This window comes from Carassius carassius, chromosome 1, assembly GCF_963082965.1.
Source record: "Carassius carassius chromosome 1, fCarCar2.1, whole genome shotgun sequence".
Classification (NCBI taxonomy): Eukaryota; Metazoa; Chordata; class Actinopteri; order Cypriniformes; family Cyprinidae; genus Carassius; species Carassius carassius.
In genome coordinates this window covers 31975640-31998308 of record NC_081755.1, presented here as the reverse complement: position 1 = coordinate 31998308, position 22669 = coordinate 31975640, and the positions used below count along the sequence as shown (strand labels likewise).

Genomic DNA, 22669 nt, shown 5'->3' with positions numbered 1-22669 from the left:
GAATCCTTTTCTAATTGAGTTTGTGGAAGATCTCCAAAAAACAGCACAAAGTGCTCCATTTGGACATGTTGAATTGCAACATTTAAGTCTCTGGGTGTCCAGAATAAGGCTTGTTGGTTCCCCGGTGAAACGGCCTGACAGGCCTATTTCTGTAGCTGTAGTCCTAATCAATGCTTTTGTGTGACTGTGATTGCCCACCGCCACCCCTGATGTGTCCGCCGCTATGCATGTGTGTGCGCATGAGCATGAGCTCTAAATAGTGTGTTCTGTCATTATACAGGTGTCTGTATGACTCATAGGTCTAAATGAACACTTTTTCATTATCGCGTGACATTACTGGCAGTGTAATTGGCAGACGCATACAGGATGGTAGTGCAAGTCACATGGCATGACATTGTTTTAATCAAACTCTGTAATGATATGTTTTGATGGCTGATTTAATTGGTGTGATTTTGATTTTTCAGATCTGAAGCCCAGTAACTTGAACTCCACCTCAGACTCTGATTTGATGCGGCACCGCATCCCTCAGGTGACGATATCCTTTGGCTCAGACCGGCTCAGACCACCTTCCCCCACAGATATTGAGATCATAGCACCCAGCAAGATTAAAGACCGCACACAGAACGTCTCGGAAAAGGTCACTCAAGTCACGCAGGTAACATAAAGAATACTTGACAGCTCATCCTTGGATTTCATTCAAGTGTATATAGCAGATTCAGGATAATGTTTCCTAGCTTTTTGTTCACTTAGTGATGCCTAGAGATTTTGTCTTTTAACCTTATTTATTAATGGTGTTGTCAATATACAACTTGAGATTGAAAAAAGCCAAATAATTGAATTAATAGCATTTTATGCACAGTAAAAAAGCAATATATTTAAAATACATTTATTTCATGCTAAGTATAGTTCAAATCTATTAACATACCACAAATAACTTGAGACTTACTAATATAAAAATTATAATTAAACTTTATTTGGCATATTACCAAACACTTTTCTTCTTAGTAAGTGTAAAATTTGTTTTACTGTCACTTTTGATGAGGATTGTATGATCTTTGAATAATATCAGATTTTAAATGCAAAATATTTAAAGTGTACCTGAAATATACTTGCAATAGTTCCACTTTAGCACAATAAGTATATCTTATTAAGTATATACTAAGTATATCTTTAATGTACTTCAGCACTACTTCTGCACAATTAAAGTGCATTAAGTACAAAATTAATTGTTCCAATTTAGCAGAATTGAAGTATACCAGGTTAGTATACTAAAAGTACAATTGCAGGTCACTTTTACTAAGTACATAAATATAAAAAATGTATTTGTATATATTTGTATACTTAGCATTAAATAAATTTATTTCAAATACATTTAATATATTTATTTTTCACTAAGGTGGCAATGAACCAATCTTATAAATTCCTGTTATCATATGATATTTGACACATACGCTACTGTCAGTGGTGTAATGTGATGAAGTAAAAATACTTTGTTAAAGTATTTTTGGGAGTATTTGTACTTCACTTGAGTTTTTATATTTCAGCCAACTTTTACTTTTACTCCACTTCATCTCCTAATTAAAATGTACTTGTACTTCGATACATTTCCCCTAAGTATATTCGTTACTTACTACAAAATTGTCAGAAGAACACAGATTGCAGGAAAGCAGGTTTGACGAATCAGTGGTCTGACGTTCGCAAGTTAGACTCCTAAAACACCTTTGCTCATGTGCAAACAAGAGCATGCCGCGCACAACCGTGGATGATTTCATTTTCCACTCAAGTTGAGTCTGGGTTGTGCGATATACATCACAGTGTGATAATATGGTAAGTGTTTTTGTATTGATGTGCAATCTGATGTTATCAAATAGGCTATATCACCAAATCATACACAGAGTGCACGCACGTTGATTATTAGTCTATTAAAATTCAAAATTCCAGGCATTATATATATATATATATATATATATATATATATATATATATATATATATATATATATATATATATATATATTTGCTTCTTTTCCATTTTGCATTAACTTGTACTTTCAATACTTAAGTACATATAAGATTTAATAAATATCACATACTTTAAGACTTTTACTCAAGTAACATTCCAAACGTTGACTTCAAGTCATTTTCTGGTAAGATATCTGCACTTTTACTTGAGTATGACTTTCAGGTACTTTATACACCACTGGCTTTTTTCAGATTTTTTCAGTTTTTTGAAATAAGTCCCTTATGTTCTCCAAGACTATATTATTTGCAAATAAATACAGTAAAACTGTAATACTGTGAATTATTACAACAATTTGAAACAATTAATTGATTGTCTTCTATTTTAATGTATTTTAATAAATATATTATTTATATTAATGATGTAATTTATTCCTGTTACGCAAAGATGTTATTACTTTTCAAGTTTTCAACCTGTGGATGGTATTGCAAGTGGGCCGCCAATTACTATTAAAATAAATAATAATATTGTTAATATATGTAAAAATTTCTAAGTCATAACATAATAACATCATTTCATATAATTAAATAACAAAAAAATTATATTAAACTGTAACTATGCTTCCACTATTTGAGCTCGCTGATTGGTTTAAGAATAAACCACCAATTTATCTTAGATATTTTTTGCTGCATATGCTACAGAACAACAAATTCAAACATGCATAAATGCTGTCAACATGTTCCCTGACTGCTTGCTCCGCTGACTGTCTACCCGCTGCCGAGTTCTGCCTGGATCTGGTTTTCCCGTTTTGCTGAGCGGTGCCAGTCCGAGTTATTTTCTGTTCATTTCCAGTCCATTCTAGGGCTGTATGATTTATCGAAATCGTCATAAAATCACAATTTGAGCGTCACGGTTTCTAAATCGCTTTTTTAGCACGATTTTCCGCGGCCCTGACAGAACAGAACAGAGGGCATATGCCTAACTCCAGGTTCACAAACTATCTGTGATAGTTAAAAGACTAGAAATAAAAATGTGCGAAAATTATTAATATCTAACACGTGAGCATAGAGAGAATTGTGAGTGCACAGGACGCAGTTTAAGTGAGAGGAGACACGTTTTCAGTGCGCACACTCTCTCCGGGCGAGAGCAGCGTGTATCTGAGCAAGCACGTCTGGTTTTGTGACAGAGCAAAGGAAATCTGCGTGCGAACAGAGAGACTCGCGCTCGTGCATTATTTTAATGTGCTTTTGCGTTACAATCACGCACTCTCGCTGCTGCTTCTGCACCGCTTACACATACCATATACACACTGCAATCGGAGTATGTGTGAACCTGGATAATGTATAACAAATCTATTTCAACACCTGAGGCACCCTACAATTAATGAGCTTTATGAACAATGCATGGCAAAAAAAAAAAAAAAAGTCCCTGGACACGGGATTTATTTATTTATATTTTTTGCCATAAGTCTATACATTTTGTTACATCTTTACTATAGTGATTATTTTGACTTATGTCTGTTCTAGAGACATTACAACTTTTTGATAAAGCTCTAATTGGTTTTCTTTTGGAAATATGTTTCAAATTCATCCTGAATGCATTTATGACTGTAAAGCATATCTGTGTGTGTCAAAATCGTGATTAAAATCGAAATCGCAAAATTGATCAAAGAAATCGCGATAGCACAGCCCTAGTTCATTCAATAAATACAGTTAACAATCTAGCTTCTGAGTACTAAGTTATTAACCCAACAATAGCGGGTCAGTTAATTTTTTTGCAGTGGGCCACGCAAACATATATGTTTGGTTGTGTGGGCCGCGAGTTGAAAAAGGGTGGGAACCACTGATCTATATTTTTCATCATATGTAATATGTTAACTTTGTCATTTAAATATTTAATGAAAATCTACATTTAAAAATAAACAATCTTATATATATATACGGTGGGTAAAATAAATATTGAACTATTACTATTAAAGTATTGAAATTTTCACCAGATGTCGGTAACAACCCAAGTAATCTGTACATCCGTACAAAGGAAACAAAACAAGTAAGTTCAGAAATGGTGCAAAAAAGCATAGAAAGCCAAGACATCAGCTGAAATCTATCAGTTACTAGAAAAGCAATCCTGCCCCTAGTCAGTGGAAATTAATATTAGCTGGTCCAGTCCTGACACCTACAGTACCAGGATGATGAAACAAGGCTGGACATTTCAGCAAGATAATGATCCCAAACACAGTCAAGGAAACTCTCAGTTGGTTTCAGAGAATAAAAGTTAAGCTGCAATGCATGCCACTAGTTTCTTCATACTGGAGGCATCTTGAAGCTTTCATTACCAACAAAGGCTTTTGTACAGTCATTCCATTTTGTTACACATAATTACAATTTTTATTCCTGAACTTATTTGTTTTGTTTTATTTGTAAGTCTGGATTACTTGGGTTGTTGCCAACATCTGGTGAAAAGTTCATGTCAACAGCACCTATTTACAGGGAGATACTTATTTTACCCTCTCTCTCTCTCTATATATATACAGTGGTGGCCAAAATGATTAGAACACTAGTATTTTCAGCAGCTAAACTTGAGCTTTTTGTTTGCACAAGGAGGTCAGTGCTCCACACAGAGATCTGATCTCATCATCATCAGTCTGTCTGAGATTACATGAAGAAACAGAACACACTGAGACAGACTCAATCCACAAGAACTGTGGCAGCGTCTCCAAGACACTTCTAGAAACCTACCTGCAAAGCTATGTGTGTACTTTTGTATCATTATTATGCATGTAGTTTATATTTTGAAAATATGTAAATATATTTACATGTATATATTTATATTCATATAATTTATATTATATGTTAATTTATTTAAAATATAAACATAACATATTTTTCTCAAATACATTGGAATGTGAAAGTTTGGTAACCCCTTGCAGAATATGTGATAATGTGAATAAATAAATGAAAAACTAATGAGAGAGATCATACAAAATGCATGCTTTGAACAGGATGAAATTTTTCTTATTTTGTTGAAGTATATATATATACTATTTTTCATTTAGTACTGTCCTTCGGAAGCAACAGAAGATACTTGCATTTTTCCCAGAAAACAAATTAAGTACAATTTACCTTGATCTTCAAATTCCAAAAGTTTTCACCCCCGGCTCTTAATGCATCTCGTTTCCGTCTGGAGCATCATTGAATGTTTGAACCTTTTTTTTAATAGTTGTGTTTAACGTATAGGGACAGAATACCAAACAAATAATCCAGAAAAAAAACACATTATATAAGGTTTAGGGATTGATTTGCATTTCAGTGAGTGAAATTATATAGTATTTGATCCCCAAGCAAAACATGACTTAGTACTTGGTGCAGAAACCCTTGTTGGCAAGCACAGAGGTAAGACGTTTTTGCTAGTTGGTCACCAGGTTTGCAAACATCTCAGGAGGTATTTTGGTGCACTCCTCTTTACAGATCCTCAAAGAATGTTTTGCTTGGTGACTGTGGCCCCAATTGCCTTAAGATCATTAACAAGCTCCTCCCGTGTAGTTCGGGGCTGACCCCTCACCTTTCTCGTTATCATCCTTTCCCCACGAGGCGAGATCTTGCATGGAGCTCCAGACCGAGGCTGATTGATGGTTATTTTGTATTTCTTCCATTTTGCACTAATAGTTGTCTCCTCACCAAGCTTCTTGTTGATGGTCTTGTAGCCCATTCCAGCATTATGCAGATCTACAGTCTTGTCTCTGACATCCTTTGTCTGCTCTTTGGACTTGCTCATGGTGGTGGGAAGATACAGCTTGTGTGGACAGGTGTCTTATACACCTAACGATCTGACATTAGGAGTAACTTCTTAAAGAGGTGGACTAATTTGTGCTCCACACGGGAACAGAATTCTTGCTGGTTGGTAGGGGCTCAAATACTTATTTCTCTCACTGAAATGCAAATCAATTTCTAACCTTTATATAATGTGTTTTTTTTTTCCAGGATTTTTTGGTTGGTATTCTGTCAGTATCCATTAAAAATAAACCTACCATAAAAATTACAGACCCTTCATTTCTTTGTAAGTGGGCAAACTTACAAAATCAGCCACTGTATATATATATACATCTAAATGAAAGCTAGATATATATTAAGATATATTGGCCTGGTTTCACAAACGGGGCTTAGTTTAAGCCAGGACTTGCCTTAGTTAAATTAAGATATTTACGCAACTTTTACAAAAGTACTTCAGAAGAAAACATTAAGTTGTGCACATCTTGACACAGAACAATGACACTGACATATTTAAAGATATGTCAGAGCAAGATATTTTCAGTTGAGACATCTCAAACATGCATTTTAGTCTGGGACTAGCTTAAGCCTTGTCTTTGAAACCGGGGAATAATCTTTTTAAATGTAGACACACACTCACAAACAAAAAGTACTGCACAAGTTGACATTACAAAAGCTTTCAGCAGTCCTCCTCAGGCATTGAAAAGTTTGGTGACATCATCTACATGATTTAGTATTTTGTAACATCTCCATACGGGTCAGTTAAGTGACCTATATTCAGAGACCACTGAGTCCTGTGCTGATGTGGGCAGAGCTTATTTGGCTGTTGTGTAGGGAACGGACTCACACTGACACACTTTTCTACCCCTGTATTTTTTGTGTGTGATTAATGCAGTGTACTGGGTATACTGGACTGCATGCTTATGCCGTTAAGTTACTGCATGTTATGTATTTTTCACATAATGACTTGAAAGATTTGCCATGGTTCATATAGAAGTCTGAAAGGTGAACTGTACAATCTGTGAGTGCCTTTAAAGTTTAGAGATAAAGTAGTACAAATATACAAACAAGAGGGATGCAGTACAGCAGAGAGAGAAGAAGAATCAAAGAAAGACATTGAAAATGACGGAGAGAAAGAGATTGTATTGGTGACGTCTCTCTCCATGGACACACGTGGGAGACTGTGTTGTCATTCCAGTGGAAAAATCAATCATGCTGACAAATCTACTGCAAGCTTGCACATTCCTATCATAACGTCTGTGTGTGTGTTTGTGTGTGTGTGTGTGTGTCATTAGCTTTTAATGTAGCGTATGACACATTTCCACAGGTGATCTTAACATTTCCCATTCTTCCTAATTCTCAGTACAAACTATGTAAATACAGTATTTTATTATATTTTTCAAAAAGTCTTAATATATTTGAGTAAGTTCACAAACTTCTATTTTAAGGGATACTTCACCCAAAACGAAAATCCTGTCATCTTTCACTCACTCTCATGTTGGTCCAAACTTTGACTTTAAAGAATGTTGCTAAGCAAACACTTTGAATTCTGTTGTATTCCATTATATATGGACCAAAAACATACTACATTTCTCAAAGTATCTTCTTTCGGAATCAAAATCTTCTTTGGACTGACATGTATGTCCTCAGATTTGTTGATGTGGCTATTGTTTAAACTGAATTTGAGGACATTAGGAGCATTTTAATTTGCTGTGTGTGTGTGTGTGTGTGTGTGTGTGTGTGTGTGTGTGTGGTTGCTCTCTGTTGGTGACCTTGGCTTCTAGGGCTAATGGAAGTAGAGGGCAGTGGTAGCAGAGGCCAAAGAGACACTGACTGTCTGTTTCTGTACTCACATACACATCTGTGATAAGTCTGCACGCAAACACACACTCCTTCTCCGACCCTCTATACTTACTCTGTCATTCTCACTCTTGCTCGCTCTTTCTCTTTCGTTGTTATACAACATTTCTTTAGTTTATATATTTGCGATTCTATCCCCTAATGTCACAAAAAACATTTTGCATTTTAGCTTATTTTAATGCATTATTTAGCATTAATTAAGTCATTTTGAAGCTGCCAATGTAGGTAATAAGTGTAAAGCTTGCGTATGAGCGGTTGAACATTTGCTTGATGTTATGGTATTAAGGCATATGTGCTGTCTGTTGTTTGGCATTACATCCTGAGCTTCAACTGTAACAGGCAATTGCTGGCTTGATAATTGGACTTCGATTTGAAACTGAGCAAGAAGGGAAATGACGTTCTGCATTGATTTTTGTCGCTACTGATTTGTCTACATAACATGACGTACCTAGTTATGTGACCAGCTGCACTGTTTTTAATAGACCAGTCTGCATGTGAGGAGCATGAATGAAGCATGAGCATGAATCTCACATATATGTGGATTCCTGGAATCACAGACAAAATATTGGTCATGGAAAAGTTCCCCTCATTTCCCATTGTTTTCTGTCTCCTACTGTCCTGTCCATTAAATATGGGGGGGGGGGGTATAGGGGATGAGCCTATGTTCCCTGTCTTATTGTGTAAAATTTTGCAATGAAAAAGAAATATGGGGAAAAAAGCCCCAAAAATGTACACTGTACCACTTAAAAGATTAGGGTCAGGAAGATTTTTTAAAATGTTTTTGAAAGAAGTCTTTAGTTTAGTTTACTCTTTTTTTTTTTTAAGCCACAGGGGGCAATTGCAGTCGGGCATGGGCAGAACATCACAGACTTCCCAAATGTACATAACAGCACATAACAAATAATTTAATGCCACACAAATACATAAATAAAAATAAAACTTCCACATAGTTGCAAGTTACAGATTGCAACAATACAAATTACACCAATACAGCATGCTTCTCTGTAAAATTCAGCTACTTCTAAAACTCTTAAAACATAAAAACACTTTATACTTGAAAGTCTTTAAAGCGGCTAATTTTTGATAAAAATACAGTACAACACTAATATTGTAAAATAGTGTTACAGTTTAATTTAACCGTTTTCCATTTTCATATATTTTCAAATGTAGTTTTCAGTGTCATATATTCCTTCAAATTAGTTTTTCAGTATTGTTTTATGAATAAAAAGCGAGAAAGGACTGCATTTATTTGAAACATAAATCTTTTGTAACATTCTGAATGTTTACTATCACTTTTGATCAATTGAATGCATTCTTGCAAATTAAAAATATTTAGTAAAATAAATAAATAAATCCAAAATCTTACTGACCGCAAACTTAAATTATGAAGGATGGGAGAATTCAGGGTCCATTTTTCCTGCTTTCAATACAAATATATACATTTTAAATTGTTATGCATGTTCAGTAAAAATGCATTATACTTTTGCAGTAAATATGCAGAATCATTTGAATAAATAAGCAAGTGACATATGCATGCCACAGTGCAGCTGCAGAGTGGAAATCCATTGACATTGTGAATCCCAGAATATCAGTGCCAAGCATACAAAGTATAGACAGCAGTGACACTGTTCAATACATGTGCGTCATTTCCACACAATTCACTTTCCTTAAGCAATTACAATTTCTACACTGAAATGGAGATTTCCATTCTTTTACTATTACTTGATTTACACTAGAACATATTGTTAATATAGTCATCAAAATGATTTTTAAAAAAACATTCAGATTACAAAAATCGTGTAGTTGTCTGAAGCAGAGATTTCATATACTACACTAGTTCAAATAATGTAATATGATAAAAGGAACACGAAATGATGAGAAGTCTGTGTGGGATGTTATTCTTTTCCAGTGTCTGTATCAGATCCATATTTTGTCCACACAGTCTAATCATTACACAAATGGGATGTCCGTCGTCCATTCCACACCTTTATGTGTGTATGTGTGTGTGTTTGCGTGCATGAGGAAAAAGAGAGCGAGTGTGAAAGGGCGGTGTTTCCCTGTGTCAGTGCTCTGTGTCTGTCTCAGCACGTCTCAGAGAATGCCACCATGAGCTTGAAACAGAAACTTAAGCCTGTAAGTACCATCCTTGCCTTGACCTTTATTTATCTCCGCTTCACCCACTCTCTTTTCTTACTTTCGCTGCTTTGTGTTTCTCTTTCACTCTGTCTGATTTTCACCCCCCATACCTGGTTGGGGAATAAAATTGGTCAGGACCAGGATGGATTTGACTGACAGCTGTTGCCACTCACATAGATCACTGTTAATGGAGTTTCAGTGTCAGACTCTGTTGACTTTTTACGACTTGTGAGACATACGCAAACCAAGACCTTGTTTTGCATGAGGTCGCGCCCCTTTATTTTGCCTCTGTCTTTATATCTTTGTTTTGTCTTATTGCCGTTCACCATGTGTTTGTTTTTTTGTAGTAGTGGTGTGTAATTACACGTCTTTGTTTGATTTTTGTTTGTTTTTGTTTGTCATTTTTAAATTCCCATTTACTGTATGTTTGTTTTATTTGTTGTGGTTGCTTTAACATAAGTCCCTTTGTTTTGCTTTAGTTTGTTTTATCTTAATTTTTTTCTTTTGTTGTTCTTTCTGTTTTTGTTTCTATATATATTAGCTTGTGGACAAATCCTTTCATGCCCCACCTTTGTCTTGCATGTTGAGGTGCAATGTTGCATGCTAAAAACTTTTTTTTTTAAGAGAGTGGCAGAATTTTTTTATTTGTATTTTTTTTTAATACAAACAATGTGTAGTATCAAAAAACACGTCATGGAAATGTTACACTGACCGTAGCTGTGCAAGATAAAGCTGTTGGTGAAGTTTTGCTCAGTGTGTATTTTACTTTTGCGTATCTTTGTGTGTGAGAGAGTTTGCGGCTGTAGTCATCATTCAGACGGTCAGAATGGATTTGCCTGGTTCCATCATTATGAAACAGAGTGTTAGGTTATATCAATAAGCACGGATATCTCGCTCCATTGAATTCGTGTGTGTGCATGTGAGCACCTTCTGTCATTGGGATCTCTCCAACACATGGAACTGAATGTGCATTCACACAGTGTGCTTGTGTGTGTGTGTGTGTGTGTGTGTGTTCATAGACGTGTATACTGATAAGAAAGGCTGTGACTCCACATGATGAGTACATGCATAAAATATGTATTATATATGCTGTGTTTTAAATATGAATAAGAAACTCAAAGTGAGAATTGACATATTTGTTTTGAAGATTGCAGCTGTTTTGTGTGTGAGCTGTGAATGACAGTTTTCAAGGCCGCTGACTTCTTATTTTGCAACAAGAAACTGAGCAGTAAGACTATGTGTGCTTGTGTGTGGGAAAGGTTTTGCTACTGAATGGGGAAGGGATGCCTCCCAACTCAAATAACTTGCCAATGCTGCATGTGAAGTAGAAAAAAAGATGAATAAACCTATAAAATAACATTTGAATGGATATCAAGATTTATGTGAAGTGCAGGGGTAGAGACAGTTAAAGTATAGGAAGTATTAGTACCTCATTATAAAAGCAGAAGAAGTCTGTGGAAAGTCCTCTCCATAAACAATAATCTATGTGTATGTGTATGTGTGGAATGATGTGTAATGCCAGATAACATTTTCTGAACAACTTTTGGCAACAGCTATGTACACAGTGTTAAAAAAAGTTAGATGTTGTTTACACTGTGTACAAATAGCGGTAGATACTGTTTGCACCATAAAGAGCAACACATAGCATCTTGTTTGTGTTAGGAGCAAATACTCATATCATGCTATTCAGTACATTAAAGTAAAATCCTTTTTAACTAAAAGTTAAATATCTGAGCAGTGGTGAGCACAGTCAGTGAAAATCACATGAATCAACTGGTGACTACTATATATATATATATATATACACACTCACCTAAAGGATTATTAGAAACACCTGTTCAATTTCTCATTAATGCAATTATCTAATCAGCCAATCACATGGCAGTTGCTTCAATACATTTAGGGGTGTGGTCCTGGTCAAGACAATCTCCTGAACTCCAAACTGAATGTCAGAATGGGAAAGAAAGGTGATTTAAGCAATTTTGAGCGTGGCATGGTTGTTGGTGCCAGACGGGCCGGTCTGAGTATTTCACAATCTGCTCAGTTACTGGGATTTTCACGCACAACCATTTCTAGGGTTTACAAAGAATGGTGTGAAAAGGGAAAAACATCCAGTATGCGGCGGTCCTGTGGGCGAAAATGCCTTGTTGATGCTAGAGGTCAGAGGAGAATAGGCGACTGATTCAAGCTGATAGAAGAGCAACTTTGAATGAAATAACCACTTGTTACAACTGAGGTATGCAGCAAAGCATTTGTGAAGCCACAACACGCACAACCTTGAGGCGGATGGGCTACAACAGCAGAAGACCCCACCGGGTACCACTCATCTCCACTACAAATAGGAAAAAGAGGATACATGTTGAGGATAAAATGAATGTGAAAAATAAAATGTTGCCTGGTCTGATGAGTCTTGATTTCTGTTGAGACATTCAGATGGTAGAGTCAGAATTTGGCGTAAACAGAATGAGAACATGGATCCATCATGCCTTGTTACCACTGTGCAGGCTGGTGGTGGTGGTTTTTTTTCACCATGCTCGTAAGAAATCAAAATCAAAATATTTTTAAAGACCATCATCAACCATGGATTTTCAAATATATTCTTGCTCCATGCACCTATGGATGCGTTAATCTAGTTTGAACACAATAATTTCTCTATATTCTCAAACTGATTTTGACAGGCAATGGCAGCAGCAGTAACCTCTCATGCTGTACTTTGACAACAAATCAGTATGAGAGACTCTTTCAGCCTTTTTAGGTCTCATTTGGTTTGACCTGTTGGAAATGTTCGACACCCTCCCTCACCACTCCCTTTCCTGTCGATTTTTTTCTTTAAAGTGGTCCATTTAGGCATTTAAGAATCCAGCTAACGATCCAGCTTTTTGTTCCCTTGGATTCATCCATCTATCCTGTACTGCTTTCTTTCTTACTTTAGATCCGCTGTGTTTGTATAGTATGTTTGTGGTAAAGATGACTGCGATGAAGTGTCTGTTTTTAGGTAGAGTCTGTGGAGTTTCTTCTGTTTCTGAAGAAACCATTTTTCTGTGGATGTTGTGAGTCAGCATGACACTTTGGAGAACATGGACAAGGAGCCTCTCATTGTCGTACCGGTCAGTACAGACTGCAGCTTGCACATTAATGTTGCATTCAGAAATATTTGATGAATGTGTACATATGCAGAGGTCTTTTCTCAATGTAATTGCAAATGTTATGGCTAGTAGACAGAAACATTTATCATACATTTCTGTGATGTCAGCTTCATGTGGTAAATAGGTAAATTGTTGTTATTTGCCTAAATGAAGTCATTCGTCTACTTAAACAAAGGCAATTCTGTGCTCTGAAGTGCTAAAGAAAATTACATTCATACAATCTGAAATCAGGAAATGCATGCCTCGTCACATCACTTGACAGTCAATCTGCATATAGCTGTGATTTGCATTAGGTTGTCATGTGTGCTGAAATTTGTATAAAAGAAAAAGGAAGACTGACAAGCAAGTAATGCTGTGTGCAATATTAGGATTGAGACTTTATTATTATTATTTGGACATATTTGAATACCATGGCAATGTTATAGTCATTTACTGCTCTTTACTGGTTTGCTTACAAAATAGTTGTCTTCCGTCCCAAAAGAACTCTTTCAGATCGACCAACTTTTCCACATGACTGATGTTCATGATGAACTTGTAGTTTCCATGGCAGCCAGTGGTTGCCATGGTCGTCTGTGTGAGCAGTAATCATGGGCTGCTAATGGCGTATTAAAGGAGTGATTTTCTATTGGGGATAAGCTCGAGCAGAAAATAGTTCAGCAGATACATACTGTATATAGCCCACTGCTTGCTTCATACTTGTTGCATAATGTATTTTATTTTGGTTCTGTTTATTCTGTCATTTAGTTTTGGGGCTTTTTGTCTCTTTATCAGACAGATGGTACATTGAAGGTTTTTTTCTTTCATTCTTTAAAAAATAAAGGTTCTTTTTTGGGCAGCTGTGGCCAGAATGGTTCTTCTATGGCTTTGCTATGAAAACCCTCTTTCGGATCCCTTGTTTTTATGAGCCATGGATTGATCTTTGATCAGAGTAGAGGGGGATAATGGAAAGCTCTAGTTACGTGATCCAGACCCCATTACAGAGCCTCTCAGCAACACAATGCAAACTCTAGCTATTATTGTGAAATCATAGTTGACTGTGAATGGTGAAGGGTGGATGTCAATAACATCAAACGTCATTGTTTTTTGAGTGTCTTTTAACTGAACATCATAATATCAAACCTGAGCCATGTTGACTGAATCAGGAATCTATCTCCAATCTGTTTTTGTCTTATCCTGAATTACTACGGTATACTTCTGTTTATATTCAGACTATTGTAAATCTGTCTCATCCATAAACAGAGCGAAGTTGCAGTGTTCTCCCGCTACAATGTTCTTCTGCAGTTTTCTTTATTAACCGCTAGAGCGCCAAAAGTTGCATAATGTACCTTTAATTTTCCCTCTGTTTCTCACACAAAACTATTGGTCTGTTATTATGATATATTTATTGTGTGTTCAGTTAATTGTTCTTTTGTGTTTAATAAATGACATAAAAACACACAGGTTTGGACGGAGAGACTGTTCATTTGGATTGGTTCTTTCCTCTAGTGTTGCATTTGCACTTTCCTCTAGTGTGTGCATTGTGTGTGTTTGTTTGGGTCTATTGAGGTATCTTCTGACATCATCTACTGTCACTCGTAGACACTCAAACCTCGTAGTGGGCATGTGTGTTTGTATAATTGCACTTGTTTTGGGGACTGAATCATTGTACTAGATAATTCTGCATTGACAACACTAGATAGGTTTTCAAAAAAGTTGTGAATTCTTCACTGTTTCCATCCCATATGCTTAAGAGAATAAAATCATCACTTCTTGGGAAGCTGTTTAAAAAAAATTATTAAATGCCTGTCTCTTTTTTTCCTAGATGCGCCTCGGAACACGCAGACGAAATGCAATGACAAACGCTGTCATGTTATCTTGTGTTCAGTTGCCTGATGTTTGGGAACACAGTTGTGTGAGACAGTTAGGAGACGTGATAATACCAAATCATTTTGATGAAGGGCTTTAGCTCAGGCATTTACAAAATTATTAAATTACATTTGAGATGGTGTGCAATGAGATCGGTGTGCTGTTTAGTTCAGTTATCCAATCACAAGGCCATTTATTTGGTAAATGTTTTTTAGTAGTTTATGCGCATATCTTGTTATTGGATTAAAAATTATATTTTCAGCTCAATTGAGCGCATAAGCTTTTTATGCGCATCTTGTAACTTCCATCTAGTACTTTTTATGCAATATCCTAAAATTTTCATCAAAATAGGAAAATAGAAACATAGCTATTGTCACTAATTTCTTGCTTTTTAAGAACCCTTCAAATAAAAAACAATCTACTTGAAAACATCTACTGATGAAATAAAATGCAATTTATGAATCCACAAATTTTGTTTTAATATAAATTTTTAGTATATATATGTTATGTACTTTTGTCGTTTTTTTTTTTTATTACTATTTAAATTGGATTTTTATTTCAGGTTAAGTGTACATTTTAATTTTGTAATGTTTTACAGCTTTATTTCATTAGCAAAAACATGTTTAATAGTTTAAGTTGTTGTTAACAATAACAACCCTGTCCAGATTGTGTAGTTATAATATCTGCCAGCAATACTGTCGGCAAGTGGTCCGTGCTTACCTTGACCCCTTGCACATACAGTATATATATGGAATTTCAATTAAAAACACCCCTTGACGTCCTCTGATCGTGTGGTTCATTATCCTCTCTCTTTCAATCTCTCCCAGGTACTGTCACTCGGAGCAGATGTGCTTCCGGAGTACAAGCTTCAAGCTCCACGCATCCACAAGTGGACCATCCTCCACTACAGCCCGTTCAAGGCAGTATGGGACTGGATCATCCTGCTCCTGGTGCTCTACACGGCCGTCTTCACGCCCTACTCGGCCGCCTTCCTCCTCAACGAGCAGGAGGACGAGAGGAGGCACACCTGCGGCTACACCTGCAACCCCCTCAACGTGGTGGACCTGGTGGTGGATGTCATGTTCATAATCGACATCCTCATCAATTTCAGGACCACTTATGTCAACCACAACGACGAGGTGGTCAGCAATCCCACTCGCATCGCTCAGCACTACTTCAAGGGCTGGTTCCTCATAGACATAGTGGCTGCCATTCCCTTCGACCTGCTCATTTTCAGATCAGGTTCAGATGAGGTGAGGTTTGTGACATATGCTAGCTAGGTGGGATATTAATCAATGTTATGTTTCATATGCACAGCTAGAACAGAGCGTACGATTGTTCAACTTTATAAATTTAGAAGAGCCATTTAGAATAGTCCACTCATCTGGAATATTGATCGCAGTGTAATAATGTTGATTGGGAGTGTTACTCTGACGGTTCTATCGACCTGTAGATACTGCATTACTGATGATGTGTACAGTAAAGGTGAAGGTCACTTCCACAAAATAGGGCTGGTGCCATTTCAAATATTATCATACAATGGTTCAGTTTGAAATCTCCCATTTTATCTCATGAAAAACAGAGTCTGATTATGGTTATTTATTTTTCTTTTATATAGTGTATAAATATATAATATATAAAGAGAACAGTTTAGAAGTTAACATGCCGGAAGTATTATTCTTTTTTTTTTCTCTCCATGAAACACTTGACAGAAGTGTCAAGTAAAGTTGACATTTTAAATCACATCCTAATCACTCTTTTACATATAAAGTGAAGAAAAATGACCAAAAAAGCATCATAAATGTGTGACCTTGTAAGATTTCTTAAAGGTATTGTTCACCTGTTAATGAAAAATCTGTGATCTTTTACTCACCTTTTTTGAAGGTGTTTTTTCTCAAGCTGTTTTAAACCTGTATGAGTTTCTTCTGTGGAAAATAAAAGAATATATTTTGAAGAATGGAATGAAGAAACATTTGATGGTCCTCACCGACTTTGTTAGTATGGGGGAAAAAATACTATGGAGGTCAATCAGGACCATTAACTGTCTGGTTACCAGCATTCTTCAAAATGTCTTCTTTTTTGTTCAGCAGAAGAAGGAAATTCTTGAAGTAAATGATGATTAAATGATGACAGAATTTGTTTTTCTCTTTTTTTGGGTGAGCTGTTCCTTTAAACCATATGATAGATTTGCATGAGGAACAAATCAAAATGTAAGTCTCAAATAGGAAAGTTTGAGAACAAATCATTCTTTTGAGTCGAATCTTTTTGAATGAAATCACAACACTGCTCTGAATGATTTGTTCATGAATCATACTGATCCATTCTTCAATTCAACTTTACTGTCTCAATGACTTCAGTTCACAGCTCACTAGAGGAAAAATGAGTGGTGAATAGCGATTTGTTCCTCACATAAAGCCATGCAATCACTTCAGAAGTCTATTTAACATGACTTTTTGATGGTTTTTAAGTTTGACATCTCAAGTCCTTGTTAAGTTTTATTGCATGTATAGAAGGTGGAAAGGCTTCTACAGAGATTCCCCTCTTGTGTGCCATGAAAGGAGGTCATAGATATCATGCAAACTAATGTATCCTCTCAAACTCATCCTTCCAGCCTCAAACCACGACTCTGATTGGTCTCCTGAAGACTGCGCGGCTGCTGCGATTGGTGCGAGTAGCGAGGAAACTGGACCGTTACTCTGAGTATGGCGCAGCAGTGCTCTTCCTCCTCATGTGCACCTTTGCCCTCATCGCTCACTGGCTGGCATGCATCTGGTACGCCATTGGCAACGTGGAGCGCACCAGCTCTGCCCGTATTGGAGGCATGAAGATCGGCTGGCTGGACAACCTGGCTGACCAGATTGGCAAACGTTACAATGACAGCGACTCCTTCTCCGGCCCCTCTATCAAGGATAAATATGTAACTGCGCTGTACTTCACCTTCAGTAGTTTGACCAGCGTGGGATTCGGAAACGTCTCTCCCAACACCAACCCTGAGAAGATTTTTTCCATTTGTGTCATGCTCATTGGCTGTAAGTGCACTACATTCATTATCTATGCTACTATACAAAGGTCTGGGGTCATTAAGATAGTTTTGATTGCAAAATGGATGGAAAGGTTGACTTATGTTCAGTAAAAAAAATAATAATAATATATATATATATATATTTTAATTTTCATATTTTCTCAGCTACTATTGACATATACTACTGTTTAAATGTTTGGAGTCATGTCTATTTTAGTTTTTGAAATAGACATTATTATTTAATTCACCGAGGGCACATGAAATTTATCAAAAGTGACAGTAAAGTCCTTTCTAATATTACAATATATATATATATATATATATATGTTTCAAATAAATTCTTTAGAATTTCATATTCATCAAAGAATCTTGAAAAACAAGTTTTAAACTGATGATAATGAGAATTTTCTCTTGAGCTGTAAATCAGTAGTCGTCATTTAGTCATTTCTAGAGGATCATGTGATACTGTAGACCGGAGTAATGATGCTGACAATTCAGCTTTGCATCTCAGGAATAAATTACATATTAAGACAAACATTAAAATAGAACAGTTATTTTATGTTGGAATCATATTTCTCAATATTATTGTTTTTACTGTATTTTGATCAAAAAATGCAGCCTTGGTGAGGATAAGAGATTTTATTCCAAAACTAAAAACACAAACAAAAAATTGTACTGATCCCAATCTTTTAAATGGTAGTGTATATATACTAAATAAATGTAGTTTAAGAAAATCTTTTGTTTGCACCATGCTGTTGGCTGATGATACTCTTTGTTCTTCTTTATTTCCAGCCCTGATGTATGCCAGTATCTTTGGCAATGTGTCAGCTATAATTCAGAGGTTGTACTCAGGCACAGCTCGCTATCACACTCAGATGCTGCGTGTGAAAGAGTTCATCCGGTTCCATCAGATCCCAGGAGGACTTCGACAAAGACTAGAAGAGTACTTCCAGCACGCCTGGTCCTACACTAACGGCATTGACATGAATGCTGTGAGTTACAAACACACACAGAAGCGCTAAATATACCTGAAGTAATACATGTACTTTTATATACTGCCCTGTATAATGTTCAAAGTATAGTGAGAGGGCTGCCGGACCCCTCTTATGTGTTATTAAGCACCAACAAGAATAAATAATTTTTATTTCATTTTTTTATGTTTTGATTTATACTTAAAATGCTATTTAATGGGGTTGAATTCAAATGTGAAAAATGGTGTACATCTGTAATGTTGCATAATGTTGTGGTCTGCTACAGGTGTTGAAGGGTTTTCCGGAGTGTCTGCAGGCTGACATCTGTCTGCATCTGAACCGCAGTCTGCTGCAGAACTGTAAGGCGTTCCGGGGGGCGAGCAAGGGCTGTCTGCGGGCTCTGGCCATGCGTTTTAAGACCACTCATGCCCCACCCGGAGACACTCTGGTGCACAGTGGAGACGTATTAACTGCACTGTACTTCATCTCCCGCGGCTCCATAGAGATCCTCAGAGAGGATGTGGTCGTGGCCATTTTAGGTTCGACTACTTTCTAGTTTTATATTTTTATTTTCTTTATTTCAACCCAATCCAGCTTGAAAACTAGGCATGAAAACTTGCTTGAAAACTTTATTAAACGCTAAAATATTGTTTTTGTGTGTGATTTGAGCTTGAAACATCACATTATTTTTTTTGCTCAGAGTTTCTTTTTCTCAGCAAGACTTTTTTTCCCCAAAAAATCCAGTAAATCAGTAATATCGTCAAATATATTGTAATTGACACTGGAACAGCTTTCTATTTTAAATCCAATTTATAAAATCGAATTAATCACATTTCTACAGAAATCATTCTAATATGCTGATTCGGTGCTCAAGAAATATTTCTTTCTATTATCAATTATAAAAACAGTTGTGCTGCTTAGTATTTTTGTGGAAACCTCTTTTGTTTGTAATATACTTTGATGAATTGAAAATGCATCATTGCTAAATAAAAGTATTAATAACTACTTAAAAAATTTGACACCAGACGTTTGAATGGTAGTGTACGTATTCCAGTGAAATTTACAAACACATTGCCTTATAAAAGTTAAAACAATGACTGGAGATTAATACTCAGAACTAAAAGGATTGTATCATGCTGCTGCTTCTGACTGTTTTCTAGGGGGGTCCTTCCTGTGAGCAGTGTAGGGTCCCAAAACAACTTTAGCCACATTGAAATGCAGCTTTATAGTGCCCCTTAGTGGTTGAACTCTTTTGCTTGTTGTACAGTATTAATACTCTTTCTATATTTCTCCTCTAATAATTCCAGCACCTGCCTCTCTTTCTGTTTCCACTGTAGGTAAGAATGATATTTTTGGGGAGCACATCAGTCTATATGCCAGGCCGGGGAAATCCAGTGCGGACGTAAGGGCTCTGACGTACTGTGACCTGCACAAGATCCTCAGAGACGACCTGCTGGAAGTGTTGGACATGTACCCCGATTTCTCCGACAGCTTCTGGAGTAACCTAGAGATCACATTCAACCTTCGAGATGTAAGCCACTCAAACTCACACAATGTGCGTTTTGGATAATAGCGAGTTATTGTTTGTGTTTCTCTACATGTTTTCTGTAATTATGTGAGTTACTGAAGCTTGTGTGTATCAGGCAGACAGAATCATGCATGCAACCCCAAGCGAGGACTCAGACTGTGGGTACCGTCGACCCAGACATCGGAGGAGGAACCCCTTACAGCGAAATCGACCTGGTAAGTGTGCTAATCTAGTCCAGGGAGGGACACAAAAATGATACAACATACTATTCTGATCTCTCTTCTTTCTTAAATCACTAAGATGGGATGGACCGAGATGGGATAGACACATACCCAGTCCAGTCCTGTTCACCTGTGGGCAACCATCGGGGGGCAATACCGCTCACTCACTGGGATGAGTTATGCAGCAATATCAGTGCTGCTTCCTTGTCCAGTGAAGAGGACATGAAGCCCCTGGTATCTGGCCGAGGGGAAATGTACTCGTCAGGGACAGAGATGCAAGAATACTCCCCTTCTGGAGTCAGCCTCATGCCCCCCGGCAACAGCACAGCTTCTGCCATGGGAGGACCACTGGGAGGGACACATCTGTTCACAGGTAGCAGGATTTGGTTTAATGCCTCCTTAATCATAGTAGGCTGAAAATGTTATCAGCTCAAGTTCGTGAAAAATATGCACCTTTGGGGAGCTATCAGTCTGATATCTGATATCATAGTATAGTGCAAGGAACCATGCAAAAATTAACAAATGAACATGAACAAAAAACTGCCCCTTTATTTAAAATTTGTATGAAAATAAATAGATTATTGGAGTTTTACTGCCTAGTGTTTATTTCAGCTGCAACGGCAGTAAATTGTATGTACATTTTTGGAGTTTTAAACATGTAGAAATGTAGGTATATATTTTTTTCCCCCAGTGAACCTGGGTTGCATAATATGCCATGACAATGACGTGGAGAAAAGGAGCGAAGTTTAAGTATATTAAATGATTGAAAAATTCGGTACACGTGTCGTCACCGAATAGAAATCTGTCATTTCACCAGAAGATCCAGTAATAACATTTTGATTGAAAATTGCAATGGCAAAAATGTTTTATTCATATAAACATAAGATCTAAGACATGCGTTTAAAAAGTAGACAGCATGGATTTTAATTTCACGCCTACTTTAAAAGTATGCAATTTACCATAGCCAGTCAGTATGTATGTTTTGTGATTGGTAGAAGTATGCAAACTGGTGTTTAGCTACTGTTTATTTTTTATCTGCAGATGTCTGATATTTTATAATCATTTTAGTCTTTTCCATCTTTAACTTGTCTGTTCCTCTTGATCTTTCCACTCATTCTTCATCCATACAGCGGCTCCTCTGAGCGTGTCAGGGTTATACGGCTATTTGCCGGACCGCAGGGCCAGTCAGTACTCCGAGAGTCAGAGACGTACCTCTGCAGTGCAGGCCTGCTACCACCAGCACAGCCCCTGTGTTGAGGACAGACCGAGTCAGCTGCAGGCGCGTCTGGAGCTGCTGCAGTCGCAACTCAACAGGTCCCATATCCAGAGGATAAAAATAAAAAAAGCTTTTAATGACAAAATCTGCATCTTCCTTACAACTCCACTTTTCTCTCTCTCCAAAGACTGGAGACCAGGATGACGGCTGATATTAATGTGATCCTGCAGTTGTTGCAAAGGCAGATGGCACCTGTCCCCCCTGCCTACAGCGCCGTTTCCCCTGAACTGCTGGGCCACCCCGCTCATCCCGCCAGCCTGTACACCTCAGCAACGCACAACACTATGCCATCTTTACAGATCAATGCCAGTTCATCACCTGGAAAGGTAGGTTATATAGGTTATAATTCGATAAGACACACCTTTTGCAATATCAAGCAGCAAAACAAGTTGTTTCGGACAGCTAAAGTTAGCTGGAAGCAGATATATTAAATTGACAAACGATGTGTCTTCTCTTACGGGAAAAATAGGGTGGACAAGGAGGATGAAACAGACCACTACTATAAAAATGAATCTCTTTTTCAGGTTCAAATATATGACTGTCTGTTTTCAAGGGGAACTAAGCAGGCTACGAGCAGTGTTACTATAAACACGTTTTTGAAAATGTAAAAACATTTGCTTTTAAATTGTCATTTGTACTAAAGCTAAAATAAATTATTAAAATATACATATATTAATAAACTAAATTATAAACCTGAACTTAATTAACTTTCTATTTCTTATATTTATATAATACATATTTCTATTCTATTCATTTTTCACAAAACTACAAAATGTACAAAATGTACAGCAGGTAAAATAAGTATTGAACACGTCAACATTTTTCTCAATAAATATATTCTAACGGTGCTGTTGACATGATGTCCCACCAGATGTCACAAAACTAATGTGACCCTGGAGCACAAAACCAGTTTTAAGTCGCTGGGGTATGTTTGTAGC

General features: G+C 36.8%; 1 protein-coding gene across 1 annotated transcript in view; it reads left to right on the top strand.

Moving 5' to 3' along the window:
• Nucleotides 1-22669, top strand: part of LOC132145366 (potassium voltage-gated channel subfamily H member 6-like) — a 37493-nt gene that overhangs the window by 12702 nt on the left and 2122 nt on the right. The window contains exons 6-15 of the mRNA XM_059556329.1: nt 465-655; nt 15541-15966; nt 17325-17742; nt 18528-18727; nt 18993-19245; nt 20044-20237; nt 20350-20449; nt 20535-20828; nt 21586-21769; nt 21859-22057. Coding sequence (XP_059412312.1) covers nt 465-655; nt 15541-15966; nt 17325-17742; nt 18528-18727; nt 18993-19245; nt 20044-20237; nt 20350-20449; nt 20535-20828; nt 21586-21769; nt 21859-22057 — 2459 coding nt within the window. The remainder of the gene's footprint in view (nt 1-464; nt 656-15540; nt 15967-17324; nt 17743-18527; nt 18728-18992; nt 19246-20043; nt 20238-20349; nt 20450-20534; nt 20829-21585; nt 21770-21858; nt 22058-22669) is intronic.